Source organism: Psittacula echo (genome assembly GCF_963264785.1).
Source record: "Psittacula echo genome assembly, chromosome: 4".
Taxonomy (NCBI): domain Eukaryota; kingdom Metazoa; phylum Chordata; class Aves; order Psittaciformes; family Psittacidae; genus Psittacula; species Psittacula echo.
Genome location: NC_137738.1, coordinates 12012163 through 12037616, shown reverse-complemented (window position 1 = coordinate 12037616; position 25454 = coordinate 12012163). Strand labels below are relative to the sequence as shown.

The following is a 25454-nucleotide window of genomic DNA, read 5'->3' as shown; positions in this document are numbered from 1 at the left end:
AAAATTACCATGAGTGGTCATTTAGTTATGTGTTATATTTCCTATGGTCTTGTTTGCATTAGGTCAAATCAGCACAAAATTGATTTCTTGCGTGGTACCCTTCAGCTCTGTCCCACAACTACATGAAATTGTTTCATTTTGGTTTCCAGGAGAAGCTGTGGGGAAAAAACACAGTGTAAAACCAGGCAAACCCAAGTGTTAATTCTGTCTTTTTACAGGTAATTTTAATGTAGGAACAAAAGGAGGCAATGGGTGAGCCTTGCCCCCTCAAGACCCAGGGCACCACCACCTCCAGGTGTGACAGCATCAGTCTACCACATGAGCAAGGATGGAGTCAAGGAGTCACACAAGCAAGGGCCCTGCTGTGCCAGCTCTGACACTGGAAGCTCTCAGACACGGTTAGTGATGAGATTTTCATTTGTCTGAAGCCATCATCTTTCCCAGTAAAGATAAGTTTTTCCTAACATGACAAGTTGCTGTCCACTGAGGTTCCAAGCCAGCTTTCCCTACCCCTACTTCTTAGTGCTTTGATTTTCTTCAGTCCAGAGAGATGAGCCAAGGTAGCTGTTGGTGGCTCCATAAACTTTTGCATATAGAGAAGCAGAAGGAAAACAAGAAAACAGAGAACACCTTTTAAATGGAGCCCTCCTTTCATTAGTGCCCAGGCAGGCAAAGAGAAGCACCACAAGCTTCTAACAAACACTTTGTAACATTCAGCCCACAACCACGGATACAAAAAGAACTTCAGCAAACACCTTTACTTTATCAGGTAAATCTTTTCTTACACCCCACCACGAACTGGGAAAAAAAAAAGGCACTAAATTTTAAGCAAAAGCTTTATTTCAGTTTATAGACTTGTTTGTAGTAAAAACAATTACTTCAAAATCAAATTCACATAAAACTCAGCATGTAAATAGAGGGAAGTTACCATTGGTCAAAATCTGTTTCTGAAAGACAAGGGCTCCACGTTACATTTCAACAGCCTTGTGTGGCAACAGATAAAACTGGGATGGCAGCAGCACCTCCTGCTTTACTGAGTGAGGGGTTCAACTGCCCCCCCATCAGTACACTTTGAACCACCAGCTGCAGGCTGGGGCAGTTGGATGATTGCTCTGTTATTTCCCATCAATCCATTGGGCAGCATATCCCAGTTTAATCTGCTACTGCACGGGAGTAAACGCTCCTTGCTCTTGTTACAGGCACTGCTATCTTAGACCAGGAATCAAAGTACTTTACTTGTCTTAAAACATTTCCCTTACAACACCACCATTACAGACTTTTGGAGGCAACTGTCACAATCAAGCTACATTATTTACACTTCAAATGTACAATTCTCCTTAAAAAGATGCCTGTGTACAAAATAGAGGGTTCTTTCATTTAAAAAAATCATGTGATAGTTTTCAATTACACCAACATTTTAAAAGAACTGAAAATAATTGATGAGTAACAGCAACATTCCCATTCATTAAGAACCTTCCTGCAAGCATACAAGTACATGCACTGGAGTTAAGATTCTATCTAAGCGGTTCTGGACACTTTGCTATAAAACCTCCTGTTTGAGGTCTGTGAAAAGCTCTCAGTGTGATGACAATAAAAGTTAGTTAATGCAAGATGATTTCAGTAAAATTATTCTACTTATGAAGTAAATACTGCGAAGGCATCTGATTTACAGCCAGTTAGCCAGAGAACACGGCGAGTAGTAACTAGAACACATACATTAGTTAAAAAGTCAAATATATACAAAAATATATTAGGAAGTGGTTGAGTTTAACCACAGGCTCATGTAAAAAAATGTTGTTTTAAATAGCAATAGCAAAAAAATAGCCATTTTCTCTATCCGCAACAGTACAAAAGGCAAAACCTACATATGAGGTAGCAATGCCAAATTAAAATAAAAGGAAAAAAACCCCAACTTTGGATTGAGGAGCATGTCCTATATTTTCATAGCATCTCTTTCAATACAAGTATTTAAGTGACCATTTCAATTGGTTTCAGAATTAATACATTAATTTACAAAACCTTTTTTATTCAATGAGCGTATTTTTAAAAAGTACAGGAAATGGATTTAGTTACTGGTATCTCCTGTTCCTAAAAAACCCCAAAGCTATCGCCTTTTCAAATCCAAAAAGACTGTACAGCAAAAACATGGAAGCTCTATTATACACACATGGTAAATGCTATGGTACATTAAGACATATACAGAGATCAGAAGCAGCCAACTGCGGTCATTTTGTTCTTTCCTGCACCTTTTGGTACCCTGTGTTCACCACCAGATGCAGGAGTAGGGTTTGCTGCTCCCTTCCACAGCTCTGCCCACAGCTGGAACAAGTGTTTGTATCATCTACCTTCAGGAGCCTGAGCCAGCAGCGTGGCTTCTCTCTAGTGTCAGGGGTGCTGCCAGGAGTCCCCTGTGGTCTGAAACTGCCTCAAGAATGCAGGGATGGGATGGGAGGGGATGATTGTGCCCCTTCTCCTCCCACTCCCATCCCATCCCCCTTTGTCCCTCCTGCAGGTGCAGGGGTCACCTGAGCCTCCCTGACCAAAAAATCCCATTAATGAAAAGCCAGGAGAGGGACAAGCACCTAGCTGAGCTGTGCCAGCTCTGGCCTGGGGCTGCAGGGCAGCACTGCCAACAGCACAGGCCTCTCACGTGGGTCAAATCCTCTGCTCCCAGTTCCACCGACCAGAAGAAGACCCTGCCGCTCCTTCAGTTCAGGCAACTAAGTCAGACAGCTGAAGTTAGATGGTACAAGCAACACCAAAAAATGAACTGGATGGAATTTCTGCATTTATTGTATTAAGAAAATAATATACTTTACATCACAGTGCTTAATTAAATGCAATAAAAAATGTAAACGCAGGATTCTAGATAAAATTTAACTTGAAAGATCAGGGCTCCAAGACTTTTTAAAATTCACAATTTTGGTAAAAATTGAAGTCACAGACAGTCAGTTCCCATAGCTCACATTTTAAGATTACTTGTAAATAGCTGTTGATGCACTCCACTGTTTGGTCACCTTTGTTTGTTTGTTTTTAAAAGCCTAAATAACAAACAGACCAGGTGCAAAGGTAAGAGGTATATTTTTATTTGCAAAGAAACTAACTTTAGAAGGAATTTGCAAATCGGGCATCTGGAGTGCTCTAGTAGATGTAAGGAAATATGCGGTATGGTACACGCTGACAATACCTTTCCCATGCCAAGCCATATTTCTGCTTACAATGATGTTCGTCACGAGCTTCTCGATGAACAAGCAAGCAGATGAAATAGATAACGTAGAAATATGGTAAAATGTGATTAAAACCTGCAGAATAAAGTGAGAAAGTCTCTTTACGTACAGCAGTGAAATGTTAGCTATTAACATGTACTGAGCTGGTGACATACTTGTCACAGGCTGAAGCATCTTATAGTTGTATTGTAAAGCATCAAAAGCGCAACAGGATAGTGCAAAATGTGACATATTTACATGTAGAGAACAACCCACCAAAAATCCCAGAAAACAATCCTTAAAATTTAGTCTCAGAATTTACCAACATAACACATCCAAAGTTGTCACATATTTTAAGTTCTCTAGCTATCAAAACCAGAGAAACAGGTAAATCCCTAAAAGCACAGAGTTGCCCCACACAAGCCCTACGAGGTTTTTGGCTGGAGATGGTAACTCTATCTTTGCTCAAAGCACACTACTTGACTTGTGGATGAAAGACTAGACATGAGCCAGCAGATATGACGACACTTCAGCAAAGCCATTAAAAAAAATGTAAGGAACTACTTATTAGCAAACTCCATTGTTACTTAATGATGAAGTGTCAGTCAAATCTATAGTGGGAGATGCCAAATCTGTGGTTAGATATAAAGTATAAGATGTAAAGGAAAAGAGGTGTTGCATTAAGCTTACACAAGAGAAATTCACCATTCAATTCATGACAGGTTTTAGCATCTCAAATAATTATCACTTTGCATTTCAAACCCAGTCAGATGCTAAACCACATCAGCATTGTTAACAAAATCCATCTTAGCTTCAGGAACTTACCACAGGGGAGAGACCACGCCAGAGCCATGATGATATCACCGAGATAGTTCGGGTGACGAACAAAACCCCACCAGCCCGTGACAAGAAGCCCTTTCCCAGTTGCAGTGGGTATAGATTTCAGATCTGTGAATAGAGTATTGTAGTCAACACAATTGAAATGTGTATTTAAAACACTACAAAGAGGTGTTGTGTAGCAATTGAATGAATACAAAATGCACTCACAGGCCAATTTGGGATCTGCTGGATTCCTTCGGAAACTGTTTTTCTGGGAATTTGCACTACGGAATATGTAATAGCCAATACCTGAAAAGAAACAGTAACTGGCATTTTCAGTATTTTCCAGTTTTCTTTCCTTCAGCAAAAGCTCTCACGTACTCTCTGCCACTCTCATTACACTGAAGCCTTTTCCTTAGGAAAGGTAACTGATACTCTCTGGTTCTCAGAGCTTTCAACAAGCCAGGAATGCTATTGGAAACCTGCATTCTACATGCTCTTGCACATTACTTTTAAGATTTTGGAGAACCTTTATTTTTACTTCTACTTTTACTTTTATGTCTGACCTATAGTTTATTAATGTAAACTTGGGTTTGAAATTCACATAAAGTGATGGGCTGCAACAGCTCTACTAGCAACCCAAGTATTTCGCTACAGTGCCTACTCCATAGACTGAACAACTATTTACAAGTATTAAAAAACATGATCACAACATAATTCAGATAAAGAAAATAAAAACCCCCTGACAATGTAGAAAAGATGTTGTATTTCTCAGTAGTGCACATACTAAGTTGTATGCCTTCGTATTTTTTCCAGGTGTTTGAATTCTTCGACACTTTTACAAAAGCTTTAAGCTTTACTACTTAGATAAAGCGACAAACTGCAACGCCCTATTGGTGGAAATTTAAGGTCTCCTAAAGGGGCAAGACTGTTTCTCGAAGCACTTGCTAGATAAAAGGAGATGCTTTCTGCTGACATGAGTCTGTAATGATGGGCATCAGGGAAGAAGATGCAAACAGTCAAACAACAAAAATCTCTTTTACTCTAGGTTCAGTAAAGCATAACTAACATGGTATTGACTTCCTTTTTAGAAGAGTCACACAGGCTGACTTTAAAAGGCACTTCATTCAAAACATTTGAGTCACTTCTGAAACTCCAGATGACCTCCATCTAAAGATGGCCCTCAACAGCGCAACTGGGTGTCTTGTTTATGCTTCATTAATAAAAGTTCATTACATTCTTTGTAGCCAGAGACATGCTTCCACCAGCTATGGTAATGCAGAAAATATAATCAATGCATCTTAACTAAAACTTCACCTTACAACTCAAAAGCAGGAAATCAGTACTACATGGTTACTACTGGTAATAGAAGCATTTACTATAACTTACCGTTCAGAACGGTGATTGCAGCAGCAACAGGCCAAGAAATTGCAGTAGGATGACCAACTAAATAGAAGGCCTGCAGACTGTAGACAAATGGAACCCACACCAGATCTCCGAATGCAAGCATGAATCCAAATCCATCATGGGTAATATCCATTGTAGTCAAAACGGCTTCCTAGAAACAAGGAGGAAGGAATTTAGAAAGTACAGGACTTCATTCATGTAACATTATAATTAGAAATGCCAACAGCTCAATATGATTGTCATTTACCTCATTCCAAAGAGCATCCACCACATACAGAAGCTGAAAGCTGTTCACAAGTATCATTGACAGAGATGGCATGCTTTGATTGTGTATCTTCATCTCTGCCAAGAGCATTGCCAAGTTTATAACAACCTAGTTTAGAGAACATTTTATTGTAAGTTTTCCTTGTAGAGAACAATGGTCTTTTCTGTTAGACTTCAGGACATATTAATACAGATAGTTTTGACCTATGTTTAGATTGTAAAAACATAACTTATTTCACAAGCCACAGTTTACAACCAACTACATTTCTGAAGCTGTATAACCTTGACACATGAATACTTTAAGAAGGATTTGCATTTCCCATAAACCAAGGAAACTAGAATGTAGAATTTTTCCTAAACTGCATAAAAATAGTCATTAAAAATGCAGCAACATGAAACTCTAAGTATTTTTTCCTGTTTATAAATACATACTGTATTTATATCAAACATATATCTATGTGCATGTGTATATATATGTGTATGTCTATTCTTTATATCAAATAAATATATTTTTTATATAAATATATGTGCATATACTCCATATTATTATAAATTATAATATTAATACATTTCTTAAATATGAAATGCATTTTTAATTTTCTATAATCTCATTTATAAAATATATATTTAAATACATAAATTATAACATATAAAATTACAAAATATATTTATACTATATTTATATATCACAGAGATATAAAATATATTACAAATACATATCTCTATATAGATATAGAATCATAGAATAGTTAGGGTTGGAAAGGACCTTAAGATCATCGAGTTCCAACCCCCCCTGCCATGGGCAGGGACACCTCACACTAAAGCATGTCACCCAAGGCTCTGTCCAACCCGGCCTTGAACACCGCCAGGGATGGAGCACTCACAACTTCCCTGGGCAACATATATCTATACATCTCTATAGAGATGATAGACAAATATAAAAAAATATAAATATAAAATTTGATATAGATATATCTATATTATCATATCATATAATATAATATCATATTATATTATATATAATCATATATATCATATAATATAAACACATTATAAACATAATACGAACATATAAACATATATATGATATTGATATATTTACAGATAGATAGATTTTTATCTATAATATCTCTAGATATATATTTGTATTATCTTTTATATAGATCTCTATTATAAAATATATGTGTATTATAGATCTAATATAAAATATGTATAGACATACATATCTCTATATATCTACAGAGAATATATCTATCACATATATATCTATATAGATATCTAGACACATATATAGATATCTATATATGTATATACATCTATACACTTAGATATAAAAAATCTATGTATCTTTATATCTAATATTAAACTAAAATATATGCATTCTAAATTATAGAATTTTATAATAAATAATATATATCTCTATATAGATAAAATCTGAATTTTACTTTATATCAGATATATTATCTAGTTATATATCATCTACATATAGATGATATATCTATATAAACTACATAATTTTATATAGTACATATTATATGACATGCTTATTATGAGATATACATCTAGAGATATTTATCTATATCTAAAAATATGTATTATACATCTATTATATAAAAAATATATAAAAACATAGATGTATCTATATAAAAAATATATATTTTACATCTCTAAACTTAAATACAGATCTAATTTATATCTATATTAATAATAAATATTATTAGATATAATTAAATATATAGATATATATCAATATCTCTATAGATATCTACATATGTGTAGATATAAGTTGTTATATAATATATATAGATAGATATCTGTATAACTATAGATATAGGTATCCATTTGTATATAGATATAACATATATCTATACATATCTATATATCTATATTTTATATGTAGACTACATATAATAGACATAATTATATATTGCTCTATATATTATATATTTCACCTATATTATAAATACATACATTTATAAATATATATTTATATATGAAATATATATATAGATACCCGTGTATTTCAGGTGTTATTTATTTGTATTGATATAAATATATAATTATTTTGTTATACTTCTATATTATATGTACTTATTGTTTTATATGTAATTATTATATATACTATATACACATATAAACGTATATGATCTATTTTTATATAAAATAGATTTTATCTATTTTTATATATGTAAGAATATATATCTCTATATATAAACACCCCATTTGTCTAATATTTAAGTGAATAAAGTAACTACAATTACTGACTCACCCAGCCAATTAATCCTGGACGCAGCTCGCAGAAGTATTTGAGATCAAAACTGCCAATACGAGGGTTTAATTCATGTCCCGTAAAAAAGTCATACACAAAATACCCTGCAGATAACAGTCTTTGTTAGCAATATTATTCTTTTTACCTGTCACAATGCTCCTCCCCATAAAGAAATTCCTACTTTCTATTACAGTTCTCTCATACATAAAAATCCTTTAGATTGGCAAGAAAAATGTAAGAGTATATGCAAAACACAAAGCACAACCCACATGGTTTATTAAGAAGCCCATATATTTTATTTATTAGGAGTAAACACTTTAGAAGTTACTGCAATCTTATTTCTCCTTGACACTTGTTTCTTCTTTTTTTTCATCCTTATCCTGAACCTCACATCATATTTTCTATGAATATGGTCTCACGGTATTAAGCAATTCTACTTTTCTTCCTACTTTGACGCTCCTCTCTGAGAGCAACAATGCCTTTAGCTGTGACATCTAAAGGAATGTCACAGCTGTCACCAAGGAGATGGACAAGAAGGAAAATCCAACACCTGGACTTCAAGATATCCTGCACCAAGTTAACAAGCACTTTGCAGAATGGTTACAGAATGCTACTAAGCCACTTACAGAGACTAGAACTGTATTTTCAAAGACAAAGCAATTTATGATCACTTATTTCCCTTCACACACATACAGGCTGCACTGATGAAGGAACTACGGACTTCTGAATACGTCATCTTAATGCACTAAATGGTCTGTCCATAAACTCCCTTTCTTAGCCACCCTATGACCATTTTTAAAAGCAGTCTGTTTAATATTTAACGTCAGTCTATCTTTGTCCAACAAAAACTTCTGCATAGAACTGATACTTTCTAAAGCAGGCAGTCTCAGGACTGAATCAAAATTTCTTTTGGAAATTCAATTCAGATTTTTTTAAAGGGTGCTTTCAAAAACTAACAAGTGCACAGCAAAATTAAACCTCATAATTTCAAGTTCTGTACCTGACTTCCCACTGCCAGAACACCTACAGCTCTTGGTTCTCCTTTCCATTCCCTGCTGTTGAAGGCCCACTGGCAGGGGCACTATGAAGCAAACTAGACAAGCCTCAGCCAAATGCTGAAAACAGAAAGGAAGGAACTGTCCTCCCCTCTCTAAGGGACTAGAGCAGCTAAAACAGTTGTGTGTGAGCTACTCAAGATGATCCAACTACAATTTTAAGTATTTTACAGTATCCAATTGTGAACGAAAACCTGCCATTAAACATGCAGCATGCATTTTATATTAGTTACAAGTAGATGTCAACAGTAATATAATAATCAGCCCTAGATCTAAGCCTTTCATTTATAAAAATGAAACTGTAGCAAATAATTGGAAAAAAATGATCCAAAATATTTCTAACTCACCAGAATTTCCACCTGGGGCCAGTTCTTCCTCAGGTGCTTTCAGGGACCGAATATACAGATAAATGCTCAACACCATAGAAAAAGCTGCAGCTGACACCGCAAACTGCAGGAAGTGATCATACAGATAATGAAGTTCAAATTGGAAGTATAATAAAGTTCCAATAGCTGCAGCAGTCAAAACAAAAGCATAAAACCCTAAAGGATGTAAACGAAAGACATATTAGTGCAAATGAAAATAATCACTCTAGTAGAACCTACCCAGTAAAGCATTCCTGCATTTGTACACCTCCCAAGGTTTGTTGATATTCCAATAGTGCCTTACACATCCCATGCTCTTCAGGTTCAAATGTCTGGGGTACAGCAATATACCAAAGAGATTCTATCTAAGCCCTGAAATTTCCTGTGCTCCTCATCAAGAGGGTTAAGAGGCAGGGACACTCTGAGTGCAACCACATGGTTTTACAAGGTAAGATCCCATTTCAGATTGTAGTGGAAAAATGGACGCTGATACTAGTACAGGATAAGCATAGTAGGTAGCTTCAAGAAGAAAATACCGTTATCTTCATGTATACCTTGATAGTGGTAATTAAAGGTTTCAAATAAATAATCAAGTAAAAACTTGAGCACAAAACTTTTGTAGTGTATTGCATCACATAGAATGGCATGATGTCCAGATACCAGCAGGCAGTTTTACCCAGCTCTCACCTAGGTACCTTCTACAAACCCTTTCACAGGGTCACAATGGTTGAGGTTAGAAGGGATCTCCAGAACTTATTTAGTCCAACCCTCCTACTTGCAGAGGGTCACCTGCAGCCCAGGACCATGTCCACACAGCTTTTAAATATCTCCAAGGATGGAGACTCCACAACTTGTCTGGGCAACCTGTGCCAGTGCTCAGTCACCCTCACTGGAAAAAAGTGTTTCCTGATGTTCACATGGAACCTCTTTGTGCCCATTGCCTCTTGTCCTGGCACTAGTTGTCTTCCTTTCCTCAAGAAGGCTTTCAAAGTTGCTTTGAGAATTAGCCTTTGAAGCAGCAAGATTATGACCTCTTCCCTTTCCTTTTTCCTTTCTTTTTTAAAACACCCAGATCACATAGCTTATTTCCTCCTTTTATCAGAATACAGGAAAAAACCCTTTGATAGTATGCCCCTACTAAAGACAGAGGTCCAAAACAAACGAAGTTATGAGGCAGCTTTAACATAACTCATCTCCACAGGATGCAATTCACTCTGCATCTATGAGGGCATATGCCATCTTTAAAATTGTGTATGACACAATGGTCTACTATAAGAAATCCCCACTCAGCTTTTTAATAAAACATCTGGATTCACTACCACCAGTGTCCTTGAACTGACTTATCCATTAAATAGGCAGTCTGGAATATCAGCAAGGCATCGAAGAACACTTTTCTATTTAAGCCTGAAAAAGCAGCACTGCTGAAATATGTTGAACCCTACTCTAAACCGAACCGAGAAACCTGCCTTAGTCATAAGAAGTGAAAACAGATCTGAATAAGGACTCAAAACTGTTCTTTGCCAGGCAAGAATAAGAACATATTAAATCAATTACAGCACACTTCTTGTTAGTCTGTAAATTGGAGACATCCAGGACCATCTAGACATACCTAGTTTGATCAAAGAATGTATCTTTCATCATTTGTGTTTTATGGTACAGAGTACTGCAAGTCAGCCAGTGATATCAACCTTCAGAATAAGCAAGGCAACATGCTTACCATTTATCCGGTACTGCAGTTTCCTTCCATTTGAAAGAGGCAGGCCTTCTACAACCTAGGAAGAATGAAACAGCAGTGTTTCAATAAAGTACTTTCTGAAGACACTGGCAGGGGAGGTTAATCAAGCACATCTCCACCACAAAGATACTTAATCAAGGTAATCAGCTAGACGTTTTCAAGTCTGCAAATCAGGTACTGTTCTCAAAAGCATACTCTGCCTAGCAAAAGGGTAACAGTTCTTATTTGAAACATTTACATAAAAAAATCTCTTCCTAACCGGTCTCAAGAAAACAGAGCAGCTCCAACCACTGTAAACAGGTACAGCAATAGAACAAGATGAGTTAAATGATCTATTTATTGTAGTGTTCTTTCAGAATCTGCCAGTGTCCCTCAAGTCACAAAACTAGGGAAATGGAGCATTTGCCTGATATACATATGACCAGAAAGATTTATAGCTTCCCCTAAGTGAAGATTACATTCCAAAACATTGGGTATCGCTAAGAAACTGAGTATCAAATAGTTTGCCAATTTTAAAGTCAGAAATCTAGAAGAATTTCAGGTTTCTATCAGGCAGATTTTATCCATGCTCTGATTTGAACTCCTTCCGCCCTTTCTGCTGTAAGACTGTGAAATGCACAGCCATTAAACTCCTAAACTGTGCTATTTTAAGCTTACAAAAATCTGCAGTAGCTATATTCTAGCTTAGTATGGCAAACTAATTCATCTGCTTTCAAATTCACTGCATTAAGAACATACCCTACCTTCCAGCCTAACACACTAATTAATTATCCATGAAGACCCAACTTCTTTGCTACTGAACAGCTTACCTTTCCAATTGGCAGTAAGTAGAACAGAGCTTGAAGGAAAAACCACAGAAGAAAAACACCAAACACCCTTGCCTCCCAAAGACTTTCAAGTGCTGGGAGAGGAGGGGGGAAGTTCATAAGACTGGGGTCATCTTGTTTGCACATCAAGAGCAAGTAGAGTACAGTAGCAGGCAGGAAAAATATCAGCGTGAAGGTCCCTGTAAATAAGCATCATGCAGTATGAGAAGATAAACACAGAAAAATTAAGAACGGTTTCAGTCCCACTAATAAATACTGGTATTAACTTTAGTGACAGAGAAGAGGTGGTCATTTTCTATTCCTGAAGCAAGACTGCAGCAATCCTCGAGTCATGTAATGGGTTACAGACTCATTCTTCTCACTTTCATATGAGGTCATACAACCCAACCAAAGGATCACACCCACTGCATCCCTTTAAAGCCGTTCAATAAAACTGTAGGAAAACTACTTCACTGCTGAGTTTCACAGCTGTAAGAACTTTGCTAGTTACTTCTTAAGTTTAATTTGGAAATATTTAAATCCCACTGTGCAGGGGAAGGCTCAAGATCTTCACTCTATTTCACAAGAGAACTAAGTGTAGTAACGATTCCTGACTGCCACCAATACCAGCACAGACTACTTAAAGTACTGTCATGTGAGTGACTCTAGATTCTGCATCCAGGGTACAAACATTGGACAAAGAGTTCTTGACACAATTGTATGGTCAGTAAGTAAAAGCCAGAAAAGTACTAGTTTTCAACTCTTAAGACAATCTGCACACATACCAATTCTTCCTCCAAACTCTAGCTCCTTTGTTTTTGATGGTGCTTTCTCAATTGTTTTTAATGATGCTTTCTCAATTACTTTTTTTGTCTCAAAAATCTTTTTCTCTGAATATATCTCTTCTTTTTTCTTTTCTTCTTTTCTTGGACGCAAGCTGTACTGTTCAAGCACACGCGCTATTTCCAGGTCTGGTTTCAACTTTTGCTGTTAATGAATAAAAAGAATTCATTAAAAAAAAACCCCAGTGGTATCACCTATTGTACTCCAGTGTGTTATATTTAAGAGGACATTATTCACTATAAAATGTACTCTACTCCTACACAGTACTTAAGTTTATACATTTATATGAAGAGACTGGTAAAACCAGTTTCATTGTGATGACCTAGGCCATGAATATGTGTCAGCAGCAGTTCCAATAGAGGCATCCATCTTCACCCTCCTCCTCCTCTCTTTTCTACTCTAAGTATACTTTCTACTCATGCTCCAGCCCTGGTGGCGTTCAAGGCCAGGCTGGACAGAGCCTTGGGTGACACGGTTTAGTGTGAGGTGTCCCTGCCCATGGCAGGGCGATTGGAACTAGATGATCTTAAGGTCCTTTCCAACCCTAACTATTCTACGATTCTAAGTCTGGGCATTAGCTAACAATCAGAACTGGCTTGGCTTAGAAAAAAACCACATAAATAAATTAATAAATCACTTTCCAAGGCCAAACATTCATACTGGAAAAGCATGGCAATGAACACAAGTAATCAGTGAGGGTTTTATAGAAACGCAAATCCAGTACTCTGACAACTTCATCCCCCTCTCCCCTGAACTCACTTGGCTGAACAGTAAACTTACTTGATCTCTAAGTTTTACACTGTGTTCTATTTCTCCTTGATGAATGTATGTCCCTTTTCTAAGGACTATCCAAGAAAGCTGTTAGAATGTGACACCAGACTAAGGGTAAATACAATGTTCCTACCTCTGAGATTACGAAGGATGTGTCATTTTTTTCTGTACTGTCAGGTTCACCATTGTACCTTCTGGTGTTGTTCTCACTCGGTTTCTGGTTACAAGAAAAACCACAGTTTTAGCTTTCTGAAAATAATAGCTGCATTAAGTATACAATGAATAATTATGAACAGTAACTGTCTAGTCATTTTTCTACTGCCACTACTCCAGTTTTCTCCACAGGAAAACAACTGGCTTCACCATCTGCAGTATGGACAGTTTCAGCTCACAAACAAGGGAGGAAAAATCATTTCAGCAAAGAAAACGGTTTATTTTATTTTCCTTTTTTCCCCCTTATTAACAGTGACACTAAGGCAGAATGCAGCTTCTATGTTATTTTTAACTCAGCATTAGGGACTGCCAAATACAAAATAACTAATAATGCTATTAGGAAAGCAGAGGCAATTTCAGTGTCCCAAGTATGACATTGCTTTGCAGGACTGAAAGTTTGTTTTCCCATCAAGTTCTTTTTCTGAGAAATAAACTGTCTTACAAAACTTCTTTCAATGCGTCTGCCTTACACATGCCTAGGAAGTCACGACTCATTTTCTTTCAACTTAAGCTTTGTTGAAAAGGACCAAGTGATTCCAGTTGTACAGCAACCAACTGATCAACTGTACTCCTTAATCAGAAGCCAGGAGAAAACCAAAGATATTTTAACATTTTTGTCCAAAGTAAAGCCTATCCGCTGGCTTCAAACTACTTAAAACAAGCATATGGTCCACAGGCTACGCACTGGGTCACACAACCCAAAGGAGATCATTGCAGAGCAAAAACCACAACAGTTTCAGTGTCAAATAATGTTTTGGTAGTAGCAATTTACTAAACTAAACCTATCTATTTATTTTAGACTGTCTGGTCTAGCATACTTGAAACTTAACTAAAACAGATCTGTTTTCAGTAGGTCAGCAGAAGGCATTTACAGTTCAAGGGACTGTGTCTCAGACACGTATCCCTTGAAGCTATCTCTCAAGGGCACAAGAGGCAGAAGAAATGTCTCTTAATAGAGAAACATCAATGCTGCTATTCTGCATTTACAAAACACCAGAACCTTCACAAAAAAGGCCAAGAACAAACACAATAAATTTCAACTGAAAAAAAATAATCATAATAATATATGATAAACTTCCAAATCCCTACAGGGCAGTTTTTATAATGAAAACAGTTCTGCAATACTATCAGTCAACAAGGCCATATATACATATATATATATTTTACACTTGAATTCTGCAGCAATTCTCCCACAGAAGCCTCACACATTGTGTATGAAACCAGAACTCATTTTACTTCAAATTCTAATACTTACTATGCATTGATCAATATATCTTAAAAGGAGACTAACTTCTTTTGCCCTGTTTCACAAGTGGGAGCATATGTTATATGCTAGCAATGACTTCAGTATTATCTACAGCTGGCTTTTACAATAATAAACCCAGTACGTATAACATAAATGTTTCAAATAGCAAATGTTTGTTTTAAAGAAAATCCAACACCCCCATCCCCCCCCCCCCCCAAGAACAAACAAACAAACCAATGACAGTGGAGCCAAGCTGGTTTCTGAAATGGTTTTCTTTTTGTCATCTTTATGTTCTCTGCTTTGGGAAGAAGAACGACGTCTGCCTTTTGCTGGCCGACCAGGAGATCTAGATCTAGATCTGCTAGAACTTCTTCTGGAGGGAGAACTTGAAGAGGACTGGCTCTTCCTGTGCTTGAATGCTGACTGGGACTAAAAGAAAGAGGGGAAGAAAGCAAAATCTTATCTTAGATGTTTCAAAGAACAATTTTAGAAACTTGGTTCTTTTTCCTGATAAGGACTCTGGCACATAGCTCTACAGAACTGGCTCTTATCTCCTTTACTGATGCTCTGCAAAGGCTGCTAAGAAAGACCCACTACAGCATACTCATTCTGTTGGTAATGCCCAGACAATCCTATCTCAACTCCAACTGCTGACAATTGCTGTCAAAGCTACAGAAATCAGCATATGGATGTAAGCTATCTGCATGAGCATTAAGCTGTTAAGTGCACTACCCTCCTAATCTTTTCCGCAAGTAAATGAATTGATAACCATTCCTTTCGGAAAGGTGTCCTGGGTTCAGCAGTAGCAGTCATTTTTCTCCTTAGTAGCTGGTGCAGTGCTGTGTTTTTGACTTTCAGCCTGGGAACAGTGCCGGTAACACTGATGTTTTTAGTTGTTGCTAAGTAATGTTCAGTCTGACCAAGGACTTTGTGAGTCTCATGCTCTGCCAGGGAGAAGGGGAAGCCGGGAGGAAGCAGAGACAGGACACCTGACCTAAACTAGCCAAAGAGGTATTCCATACCACAGCACGTCATGCCCAGTGTATAAACTGGGGGCAGTTACCCAGAAGGACTAGATCACTGCTTGGTCAGGCTGGGTATCGGTCGGCGGGTGGTGAGCAGTTGCAGTTGTATTCTCTCCCCTTGTTATTTCCCTTATTATTATTGGTGGTAGCAGCAGTGGTTTTGTGTTATACCTTAGTTACTGGACTGCTCTTATCTCAATCCGTGGGAGTTATATTCTTTTTTATTCTCCTCCCCATCCCTCTGGGAGTGTGGGGGGGGGGAGGAAGGAGGTGAATGAGAGAGAGACTGCATGGCTGGACTTAAACCATGACAAACGGTTATCATTTCAGTTACTTAGGTTGATTAATACATTTGGCATATCAAGATGCAATGATCTGTTTAAGGCAACACAGCTCAAATCAACACTAAAAAAAACCTAAGTCAGCTAAATCACTAAATTAGACATGACAACTAATTTCTTAAACAGTTTTCACAAAAAGCGTTGTTTTATTTCTCTTGTGAAGTCTATAATGCTAATTTTCCCACGTAAATTTTCCACAACTTCTATAAGGCACAAATGGTTTTTATAACAAAGAAAGGTATTTTCTCAGCTGGAGTTTGCTAACATGAAGGTAAGTAAGTTAGAGCAGTGAAAATGATTGTCCACCTTGAGGCAGAAACAATCTATTCCAAAAGAAAAGGACAATTACAGGGCAGGTACACTGCCACCAAAAAGTGAAACTATCTCTCACATAAAGGCACACAAGTTGGTTTTGAACTTCTGCAGGCTTTGGAACAGGCCTTAAAAATCAACTACAGCAAACATTCGAATAGCTTTTTGTCTCCTGCATTATCACATTTCGAACTGAAATGAAACTTGCATGCTGACTTGTAAAGGCCTTTATTAGTAACAAAAAAAGAAATAATGAAGATACATAATGAGAAAAGGATGTGCTCATATACATATGACACAACCCTTTCTCAAAGATTCCAAATTGTCACAAATAGAGCAGTTGGCAAAACTTGTAGAGTCCCAAGCAGTACAAACTATTCACAGATGTTTTAAGTATGGACCTAAAGAGCACGTGCTATTTATATTTACATTGAACCTTGACTACATGCTTGCATTTGTTTTCAGATTTTCTTATTTGTAAGTGGAAAAAGGTCAAATCAGTACCACCCTCTGATTACTGGCTTTAGAAGCTACCCAGAAACAATTTCTCATCAACAATCATGCTACAGAGCTCCTGAAGGATTTGACTTGGTTTTTCCCCACATATATAACTGTTTGATCATTGTAAAGAAAACAATCGTGCTTCTTTAAAGATGGGTCAACATTCTGGACTTCTACTTTAAATGTCACGTAGGAAAAAGCTATTATTTAGCACCAATTCCCTGAAGACAGTTAATGAAAACTTGCAAAGGGACTATTCAATTATAAGTTGTATTTTATCTACATCACAAAAATCAATATAATTTCCTGTTATAAATACTGGTAATTATATAAACGTGTACTTACTCTTATATCACTTTCTTTCAATGCGAGTTCAGTCCCATCTTTGTACTTCACAGTATAAAGATGAGAAACATCATCATAACTAGTCACTTGTACTTCATAGTACAGGACACTTCCTGGCCAACGGCCCATCACCACCTCGCCATCTGCAAACCTCCGGTTTGGCATTTTCCAAAAGGAATCCCTAGAAAAGAAGTAAATCAATACATATGACAGCTGAACTTCAGTTGTTATGAAAGAAACATTCAAATGTATTAGTAGTACATCTAGACCTGTATTCAACTATGATATACAATCTCCATCAGAGCCCATCAAAGTAGGCAAAATGTGTATTTGGCCACAATTACAAAATGCAGTTATGTAATCTAGAGGGGTAAAAGTAAATGGGATGATATCTACGTATCCTCTAATCCTGTTTTCCTGGGGTTCTAAAAGAATGACTGAAGCGATGATTTCTAAATGTTAAGATAAGAAGTACTCAATCTATTCAATACACACAGCCACATTACAGATATCAATGATATGAAATTCCAAAATAATAAATGAATTTAAGCAACTGGAAATGCTAGAATGTGATTCAAAGTAATGAACAATCTTATTGGTTGGAAGACCTATTTATTTTTCTTTCTTTTCCTTGAAGTTTAATAAGGAGATCGATCAGTAAACACTAAAAATGGCAAATATCACTTCTTAACCTATCAAGAATTACCACCTTGTTCCGCACCCTTGTGCCTCCTGTGAGGCATTCCTCATTCCCTGAATCCCACTTCAAAAGGCTACACCTTTTAAAGGCAGCCTTAATCTGTTCAGATAACAAAATCCATTACTGGCATCAAGAAAAATAAAGATCTTTTCTAAACTGTGCCTTTTTAATTACATTTTTAATTTATTCTCTTTCAAGCTGTACACACACCCCTGATAATTTTCTGGGTCTCAGCTGGCATCAGCCCAATGTTCACGGTTGCCATACACAAGCTTTTTAATTTACAGGGCTTCATAATACATATCCAAGCAACCTCCAAAGAAAATTATTTCAACCAATGAACTCTGTACTGTACAGACACCCGATTACAAGTATATTCACTTACTCCCAAGTTGAAATTTGTGTTTTCTGCACCATTATGACTTCCCTTTAGGAAATCCAAGGAAATAGCTCAAGAGGATTTTAGATCCAATACCAAGCCAATGTATTTAACTCAAAACTCCTTGGAGCTTAAAAGCTGGTCAAGAAAAAAAGTTACTGCTGACTCAACCAAGAACAAAGCAATTAAAGAGAAACATGGAAGAGAAACATATTGCCCCATACATTCATTTCTGGTCTTTCTTAATGACCCTCTCACTAGGTATGTGGAAAGACATTTCACTTCTGTCAAGAAAGTACGAAGAAAAAGACTGCTAGCTTGCAGTCACTAGAAGATCACACCACATCGTCACAAGTTTAAAGGAGAAATAAAAAAAGACACTAAAGTTTCCCCCTCTTAGAAGAGCAAAGTTCGTAAATATCCAGTAATTCTACTTTCCAGTTCTGACATCCCACCACTGGTAGATATAAACTTGTGTATGTCAGAGAAGGGAGCCAGCTAAAGGCAAGAAAAGAAATGCAGTAAACCAAAGGAAACATTGGCAATCAAGGCTCACAAGACACAGCTGCCTACACAGAGAGTTAGATTCAATTCACCGGTATTCACCATTAACGCTGAATTCCACAGGAGACTGGTCTGTGCAGGCCCTTTTCAGGATTACCATTCCACATTTCTACCTCTACCACTATAATGGTGGAGGCATCTACCACTGTGTTCCAAGCTTGGCTCGACTAAAGAGCCGAATTAGCCTCACCACGAAACACCAGAACAAACGCAACCCAAGATAAAACAAAACAAAACTCTGCCAATCCTCAGATAGGGAAAAGAGGGATTTCCCCTCTAAAAAGGCTTTCAGCAGGAGCACCGAAAGCGGACGAAGCGCGCCAGGAACCTGAACTCCCCACACAGGGCCACGGCGGTGTTGACAGGAAGGGACACACGTGCAGAACGGGGGGAGGCTCGGCTCCCAGCCCCGCCCCGCCCGCGCGCCCGACCCCGGCCTGGCGCGGAGCCTCGGTGGTGGGGGAAGGGAGGGGCCGCGCTGGGCCAGGCCAGGCCAGACCGGGCGGCCCCTCTCCCACGGCGCACGCCTGCCTCACCAGCAGGCCGCGGCCTTCCTCCAAGCCAGGCCCGGCGACGCAGTGCCACTGCAAAGAACAGCGGCGTCCCGAACAAAGCGGGGAGACAAACCCCGCTACCCCTAGGGCCAGAGCGGACGGGCCGGGCAGCGGGAAAGGGCGCGGCTCGTCCGCCCACCGGGAGAAAGGCTTGAGCGAGGCCGCGGCCCGGCGCCAGCGCGTGGGGGCGGAGAGAGGCTGTTGAGGCGATTGGCCGCAGCGCTTCCCCCCGGGAAAGCAGAGGATGGAGGGTGGGTCCCGGCCTGCGCCCGCCCCGGTGCCGCCATCCCCTTACCTGGCGCCCGCCCGCACCGGGCAGGGCAGGAAGCGCTTCCGCGGAGCAGCGGCAGCCGGACACTCTCCACCGAGGGGAACAACCGCCCTGAGCGACGGTTACGGCGGCAAAACGGTCCGCCCCCTCGCCCCGCCTCTTCCCGCCCGCCAACCGCTCCTATTGGCCACGACGCGCCGTTTGAATCGTGGGTGGCCGCACGCTATTGGCTGCCGCGCGATGGCGCGGTCCTCCCGCCTGTGGCGTGCCGGTCTCCCGCCCCGGTGAGGCGACGAGCGGGGTGGCCTGGCCCTCTCGCGGTGGTGAGGGGAGCGATAACGGGTGCGAGGGGGGGAGCACTAGGGAGGAACGGCGGGAGGAGAGATCGCGGTCGCCATCGTGGCGGCTGGGACCGCCCCAGGCCGCCTGCGCTGCAGAGGCCCCGCCGCGGGGCGGTAAACAAAACCGGGGCTGTTACATACGGAGCGCTCGGGGTATTGCGGCCTCAAGCGCTGGTTCAGGCGGGGAGACTGCCAGTGCTCGTGCACTGGCTGTACAACTGGGGGCAGCTCCAGCACCCTGCGAGGCTGAACTGTGGTAAAACGCTCGCTCTGTCCAAAAGAGAAATAAAAAAGAGGAAAAAAATAAGCAGTGTGTGGTTACCAGTGTCTTTTTGAGGCACCTTTTCCAGAAAGGGGTATTCAAGTTCCTGGCAGGTTTTGAAATCAGGAAGTCTAAGAAATGCTTCAGCAGGCAGAACAGTAGGTTGTGAAAAGGTTAACGAGTTGTCACACACAGTGAGGTTTAATGTAGAATCGGTTGTTTCAAGCGTTTGCATCTTAAAAGCGATTAAAGCGTTTAAGCGTGAGTTTAAGGGTTGTGTTTGTACAACATTGATAGATCTCCAAAACAGCCTAAATTCAGATACATTTGGTTGACAACCAAAACAGCCTAAATTCAGACACATAAGGTTGAGAACTCTCATTCAGGCCTAATAAAGCTTCCCAAATCAAGGAAAATTCCCCCAAAGACCACTGTGGCCCAATACAGAGGACTGGCAAGATGACATAGACACAGCAAAAACCTTAGATTAAAACCAACAGTAACTTCACCACAAAGCAAAAAACCACCACCCATACCCCACAACCAAAAACGGACGGACACAAATAAAGATCTGTGGTAACCATGGCCTTAACTCATCCCAAAGTTGGTTTTGGGGGTTTATTATTTTACATTTCTAGCTATAATGCTTGGATTAAGAGCATGGCAAGCTTCTTACCTATGTAAATGAATGCAGGAAATGGGCCTTCACACATGAATTGGTAAAAAGAAAAATAAATAGATTTTACTTATTCTGCCTAGTTTGGCCTTAAACTTTCTAATTTTCGCAGGCAATTCATTTTGTATCCCCCCTTTTTTATACCAAATAGGTCAAGTTGTATTTTCTTGGGCATTCGTTATGCTTTTCACTACATGGTACGATAGGAGGCATCTAAATGAGATTAACAGTTACTCAGTCAAACCAGAGTCGTGTTTAAGCATGATTTAAATAAACACAGAATAAATTTGTATTTCAGTTGCATTAAGGCAATCAGATTTTATCTGAATAACATTTGATAACTTGCTATGCAAAAGAATGCAACTGAAGCTTCATTTCTGGCTTCAGATAATGAATGTTTTTGGTGCCAACTAAGATTTGTGCTTTATTACTATTGCAGAGTTTACAATTATGATGTTAAGGGCTGTTTTCTGTAGCTGTCTTAATTACAGCAGCTACTACTTGGAATTAGCCTGCTTCATTCTGTTGGCAACAGAGGCCTACAATTAATATGCTTAAATATGAAGGTTTTCAGTTGTAATCTCATTTAGAGAACAAGCATGCCTTCAGAGTAATGGGTTGTTTTGGGGATTGTTTAATAAACCTGGGTTGGAAAGCTCTTGGGCCATTAACAACATTTTACTTCATTTATCAACAAATATTAAGCACTACAATATCACATCTACCTGAGAACACTGCCCTCATGTCCCCATAAGATGCTGATCTTTCAAAATTCAACCCTTGACTCTCCTTTTGATTCCAGTAAGAATCACAGAGGGCTCTGGTGCTGGAGCTGGTCCCACCAAGGCTGCCTGCCTCCTTTCCTGCTCTAATTCTTGCCTCTGAAATACTCTTCAGCTGGAGGCAGAAAAAGGTGCAGGAGTTTGGGAAGAAGCCATGCAAAAAGTACTGGGCAGTGGGTGTTAACTGTGACAAGGCTCAGGAGAATGGTGGAAAACAATACTGATAACCAAAAATGGGATTATTTTACTCTCCTCCAGCAAGGACCAGGAGAAATTGCTTCAGAGCCAAGATTCTCATGTCTCTTCAGGACACACACTTGGCAGTAGAAACTGCTTGAGTTTAAGAGAAACTATGAAGTAGTTGGCTATGTGGAAATTTAATATTATCTGTACTCTGTAAAATCTCAGTGCTGTCACTGCCTGGCCTTTGGAGAACAGGTTGGCTTTAAGAAGGACCTTTCTCCAAATGATGAAGCCCTCCAAGACTGGAGGCACTGCATTTAGTATCCCCAGATAGTAAGTTATCTTTAATTTAATAAAAGATACTTGTAAAAACACTGGGATATTGGTTAGAGTTAATATTCTAAGCCTTACAGTTCAGAATAGGTGACCATTTCAGTCCCCTCAACTGTTACTAACCAGGTCAATGCTGCCTGTGATACTATGAATTACTGTTATTACTGTTTGTACTGATATTTAAGGTAATACACCCATAGTCTCATAACTGTATTATGCTTTCTCAATGTTGTATGAAAACTCAGGACTCACAGGAGAGCCCTTGTATAAGTAAAGTCTACAGAACTAAATGCAAGATATATCTAACTTGTCTTCTTTTAATTAGTTAATTAATGTGTAAACACTTCCTGAAACATTCTCTTTTACTATAAAACCTTTGACCTTTACTTTTCATTGTTACACAATAATGTTTGCATATTCAATGCCTATCTTGCCTTTTTTCCCTTCCTAGTTCTCATTTTACATGCAAATGTTTGTGGCTGCCAAATAAAATAAGACTCATCTCAGCAGCATTCTCATTCCAATAGAGTTTGAAGACCAAAATAATCACTAAAGGTCCATTGACCAGAAAAATAAAGTTCTTACGTTCATTTTTATACTGTTTCTGTCCATCTACTTATCTCTTTCAATGTAATAAGATGCAGATTTTGGTTTTTTCTCTTTCACAGAACTAAACCCATGTTAAATTCACCAAACCAATATTCAGGAAACACAACCATAACACACTGCAGCAGTAAGAGCTGTTCACAAACTCCCCTGAATTTGTTTAGCTCTCTAAATACTTACATTTCTGGTAAAAGTGGATCTTTCCCAGTCCCACAGCTTAGCTGTCAGGGAATTCCCATGTATGCAGACCATAACTAACCATCTGTGTGCTTAAGACAAGTGTTATTGTTACTTTGGGGCTATTTTACCATTGTTTTTTGTAGGTGCCATGAGAAGGTTGCACAAATGAGTCCTCCTATAAAGCTGCCAACCCAAGAAGGTTGAGACCTGTTGTGATAAATGGCTTTAGCACAGGCTTTGGAGGTGGGTGGGGTAATCCGCTTCTATTTCCTCTCCTGATTAGCCCTTTGCTTCTGTGGAAGAAAACACCCCTAAGACTCACAGTAAGGTGAGGGTTTCATACTCTGTTAAAAAAACCCAAACATATATTTATATATATGTAACTATACGTACATACAATATATGCATATAATATGCGAATTATAGTATATATACACACACTATATGCTTTCTCTTTCATCTTCTTTCTAGTATTATATATGGTCAAAGCATCCTAGCCTGTCTAGTGAAAATACCTCTACTGTTTGCATGAGCAGAAGAAACCTCCTGGCTGGCAGCTGCCTTCAGGACACTGCTGTAGCCAAGTAGATGGTGATGACCACATGTGTTGTCTATTTTGGATCACAGCATAACCTGGGAGAGAAGACACATTGAATTCTGCTTACTGACAAAAACCATCTCTGCTTCTCAAACTGCTGTTGAAAAAGAGAGGACAATCGCCTTCTTAAAGCTGTTGTTAAGATTAAAGAATGTGAGTGTGCTCAGGCACATTGGGGACTGTTTTGATTAGTATATGTAATTTTATTCATATTTTTGCAGCAATAGAATGGTTCTTTAAAAAGGAGCAGGAGATTTGGGATTAACCTCTGGTACAGAGGTTTTGTTTATACAGCCCTCAGTAAGGCTGAGATTCCATCCCTGACTATAGAAGTTTCTAATTATATATTAGTTTACGACACATGAAACTGGAACTTACAACCCTGTGTAAAAGAGCAGGCTGCTAACAAACAGTGTGGCCCTGGGTGAGTTCTGTTGAGCACTTGCATTCTGGGATCTTTTGCAAAGTGTTTATCTTTAGAAACAGCTTTAAAATAATGTCCAAGGCTATCAACCGTGCTGGGCTCAGCAAGAAGGAGAGGGACACAGGCACATGCCAGGGACGTCAGTTCTCTAAACAGGAGGAGGAAAAAAAAACACATTGAAACTTTGATCTCCACAATCGTGCAACAAGCTTCCTTTTCTGTATTGTATGTGAATTTATAAATAAGACTCATTATTGACTAAGGGAAGTTGATGCAATTCTCTAAGAAATGGGTCTTGAGATAAGAGTTTTGGCTACTGTGTCTTCTGCTGGGCTGCTTACCTCCCTATTTCTATAGCACAACTGTTACATTACTCCAGCAGTAAGCCTTTAAAACAGTCACTTTCCTGAAGGCTCACGGAAAACACACACTACGGTATTCCCGAGTAGCTGTAAGATGTGTCAGAGGTATGTGCATGAAAGAACTGTAAATATTTAAACACAAAGTGGTTTTAATTCTAGAGAAAGATAGAAAACTTCATTACTTTAAAACACAGAGACAAGCCACTCTCACCTCCCAGACACCCCATGACTCACAAGTACTTTCACAGAAGGCTTCTGGCTTTTCAACCAGTATCCTCTAGGCTTCAGAAGGAGGTTACCGAGCAGGGAGTGACTTGAGCTGACACTGCAGCCATCTGGGATCTCCGCAGGATGGGAGGGAGAGAACATACCTTTCCCTGGTTCCTGTGTGACAGCCTGCCCTGGATGAAGGGAGAAGCCTGGCCTCAATCCTCATGTCCAGCACATTAACAGTGCTACATCCCTGAATCATTAAGGCACTCTGGAAGAAGAAACCAAACAAAACCCTTGGCAAATGCAAAAGGGGCAGAACCCAAAGCCTTTGAAGTAACAACCCAAATATATACACGTGTATATGTGTCTGGGAGTGTGTATATGTATATATGAAATTTCGTACATATATATGTATATGTATAAAGAGTGAATAAAAACATTGGCTCTCCATCCTTTTTGCAACCAATTCAGGATTTTTATGCCTGTGGCTGGGCACAGCTCCC

General features: G+C 38.9%; 1 protein-coding gene across 3 annotated transcripts; it reads right to left on the bottom strand.

Moving 5' to 3' along the window:
- Window positions 1–822: 822 nt before the first annotated feature.
- On the bottom strand, window positions 823–25184 carry LBR (lamin B receptor). 3 transcript variants are annotated; one of them, XM_080616331.1, is made up of 14 exons: window positions 25110–25181; window positions 17524–17704; window positions 15234–15428; window positions 13674–13757; window positions 12712–12913; window positions 11930–12126; window positions 11103–11157; window positions 9368–9562; window positions 7966–8069; window positions 5680–5805; window positions 5415–5583; window positions 4254–4334; window positions 4032–4154; window positions 823–3302 (listed from the first exon to the last, which is right to left on the bottom strand). In XM_080616331.1, exons 1-14 carry the CDS (start codon window positions 25172–25174, stop codon window positions 3142–3144), a joined length of 1938 nt encoding a protein of 645 aa, XP_080472457.1. In that variant the 5' UTR covers window positions 25175–25181; the 3' UTR covers window positions 823–3141. The 3 variants fall into 3 exon arrangements, with proteins under 3 accessions (XP_080472457.1, XP_080472455.1, XP_080472456.1); XM_080616329.1 differs by having other exon boundaries at window positions 4032–4334; window positions 25110–25184; XM_080616330.1 differs by lacking the exon at window positions 25110–25181 and adding an exon at window positions 20016–20292 and having other exon boundaries at window positions 4032–4334.
- Window positions 25185–25454: the final 270 nt, after the last annotated feature.

Bases quoted from the DNA above. Each gene is read 5' to 3' on its own strand.
- LBR (XM_080616329.1), bottom strand. From the start codon at position 25,174: ATGAGGATTGAGGCCAGGCTTCTCCCTTCATCCAGGGCAGGCTGTCAC. The intron at 17,705-25,109 runs GTATGTTCTCTC...CTTCTTTTCTAG, and splicing joins CACACAGGAACCAGGGAAAG to GGATTCCTTTTGGAAAATGC. The intron at 13,758-15,233 runs GTTTGTTTGTTT...TCTTGTAACCAG, and splicing joins GCTTGGCTCCACTGTCATTG to AAACCGAGTGAGAACAACAC.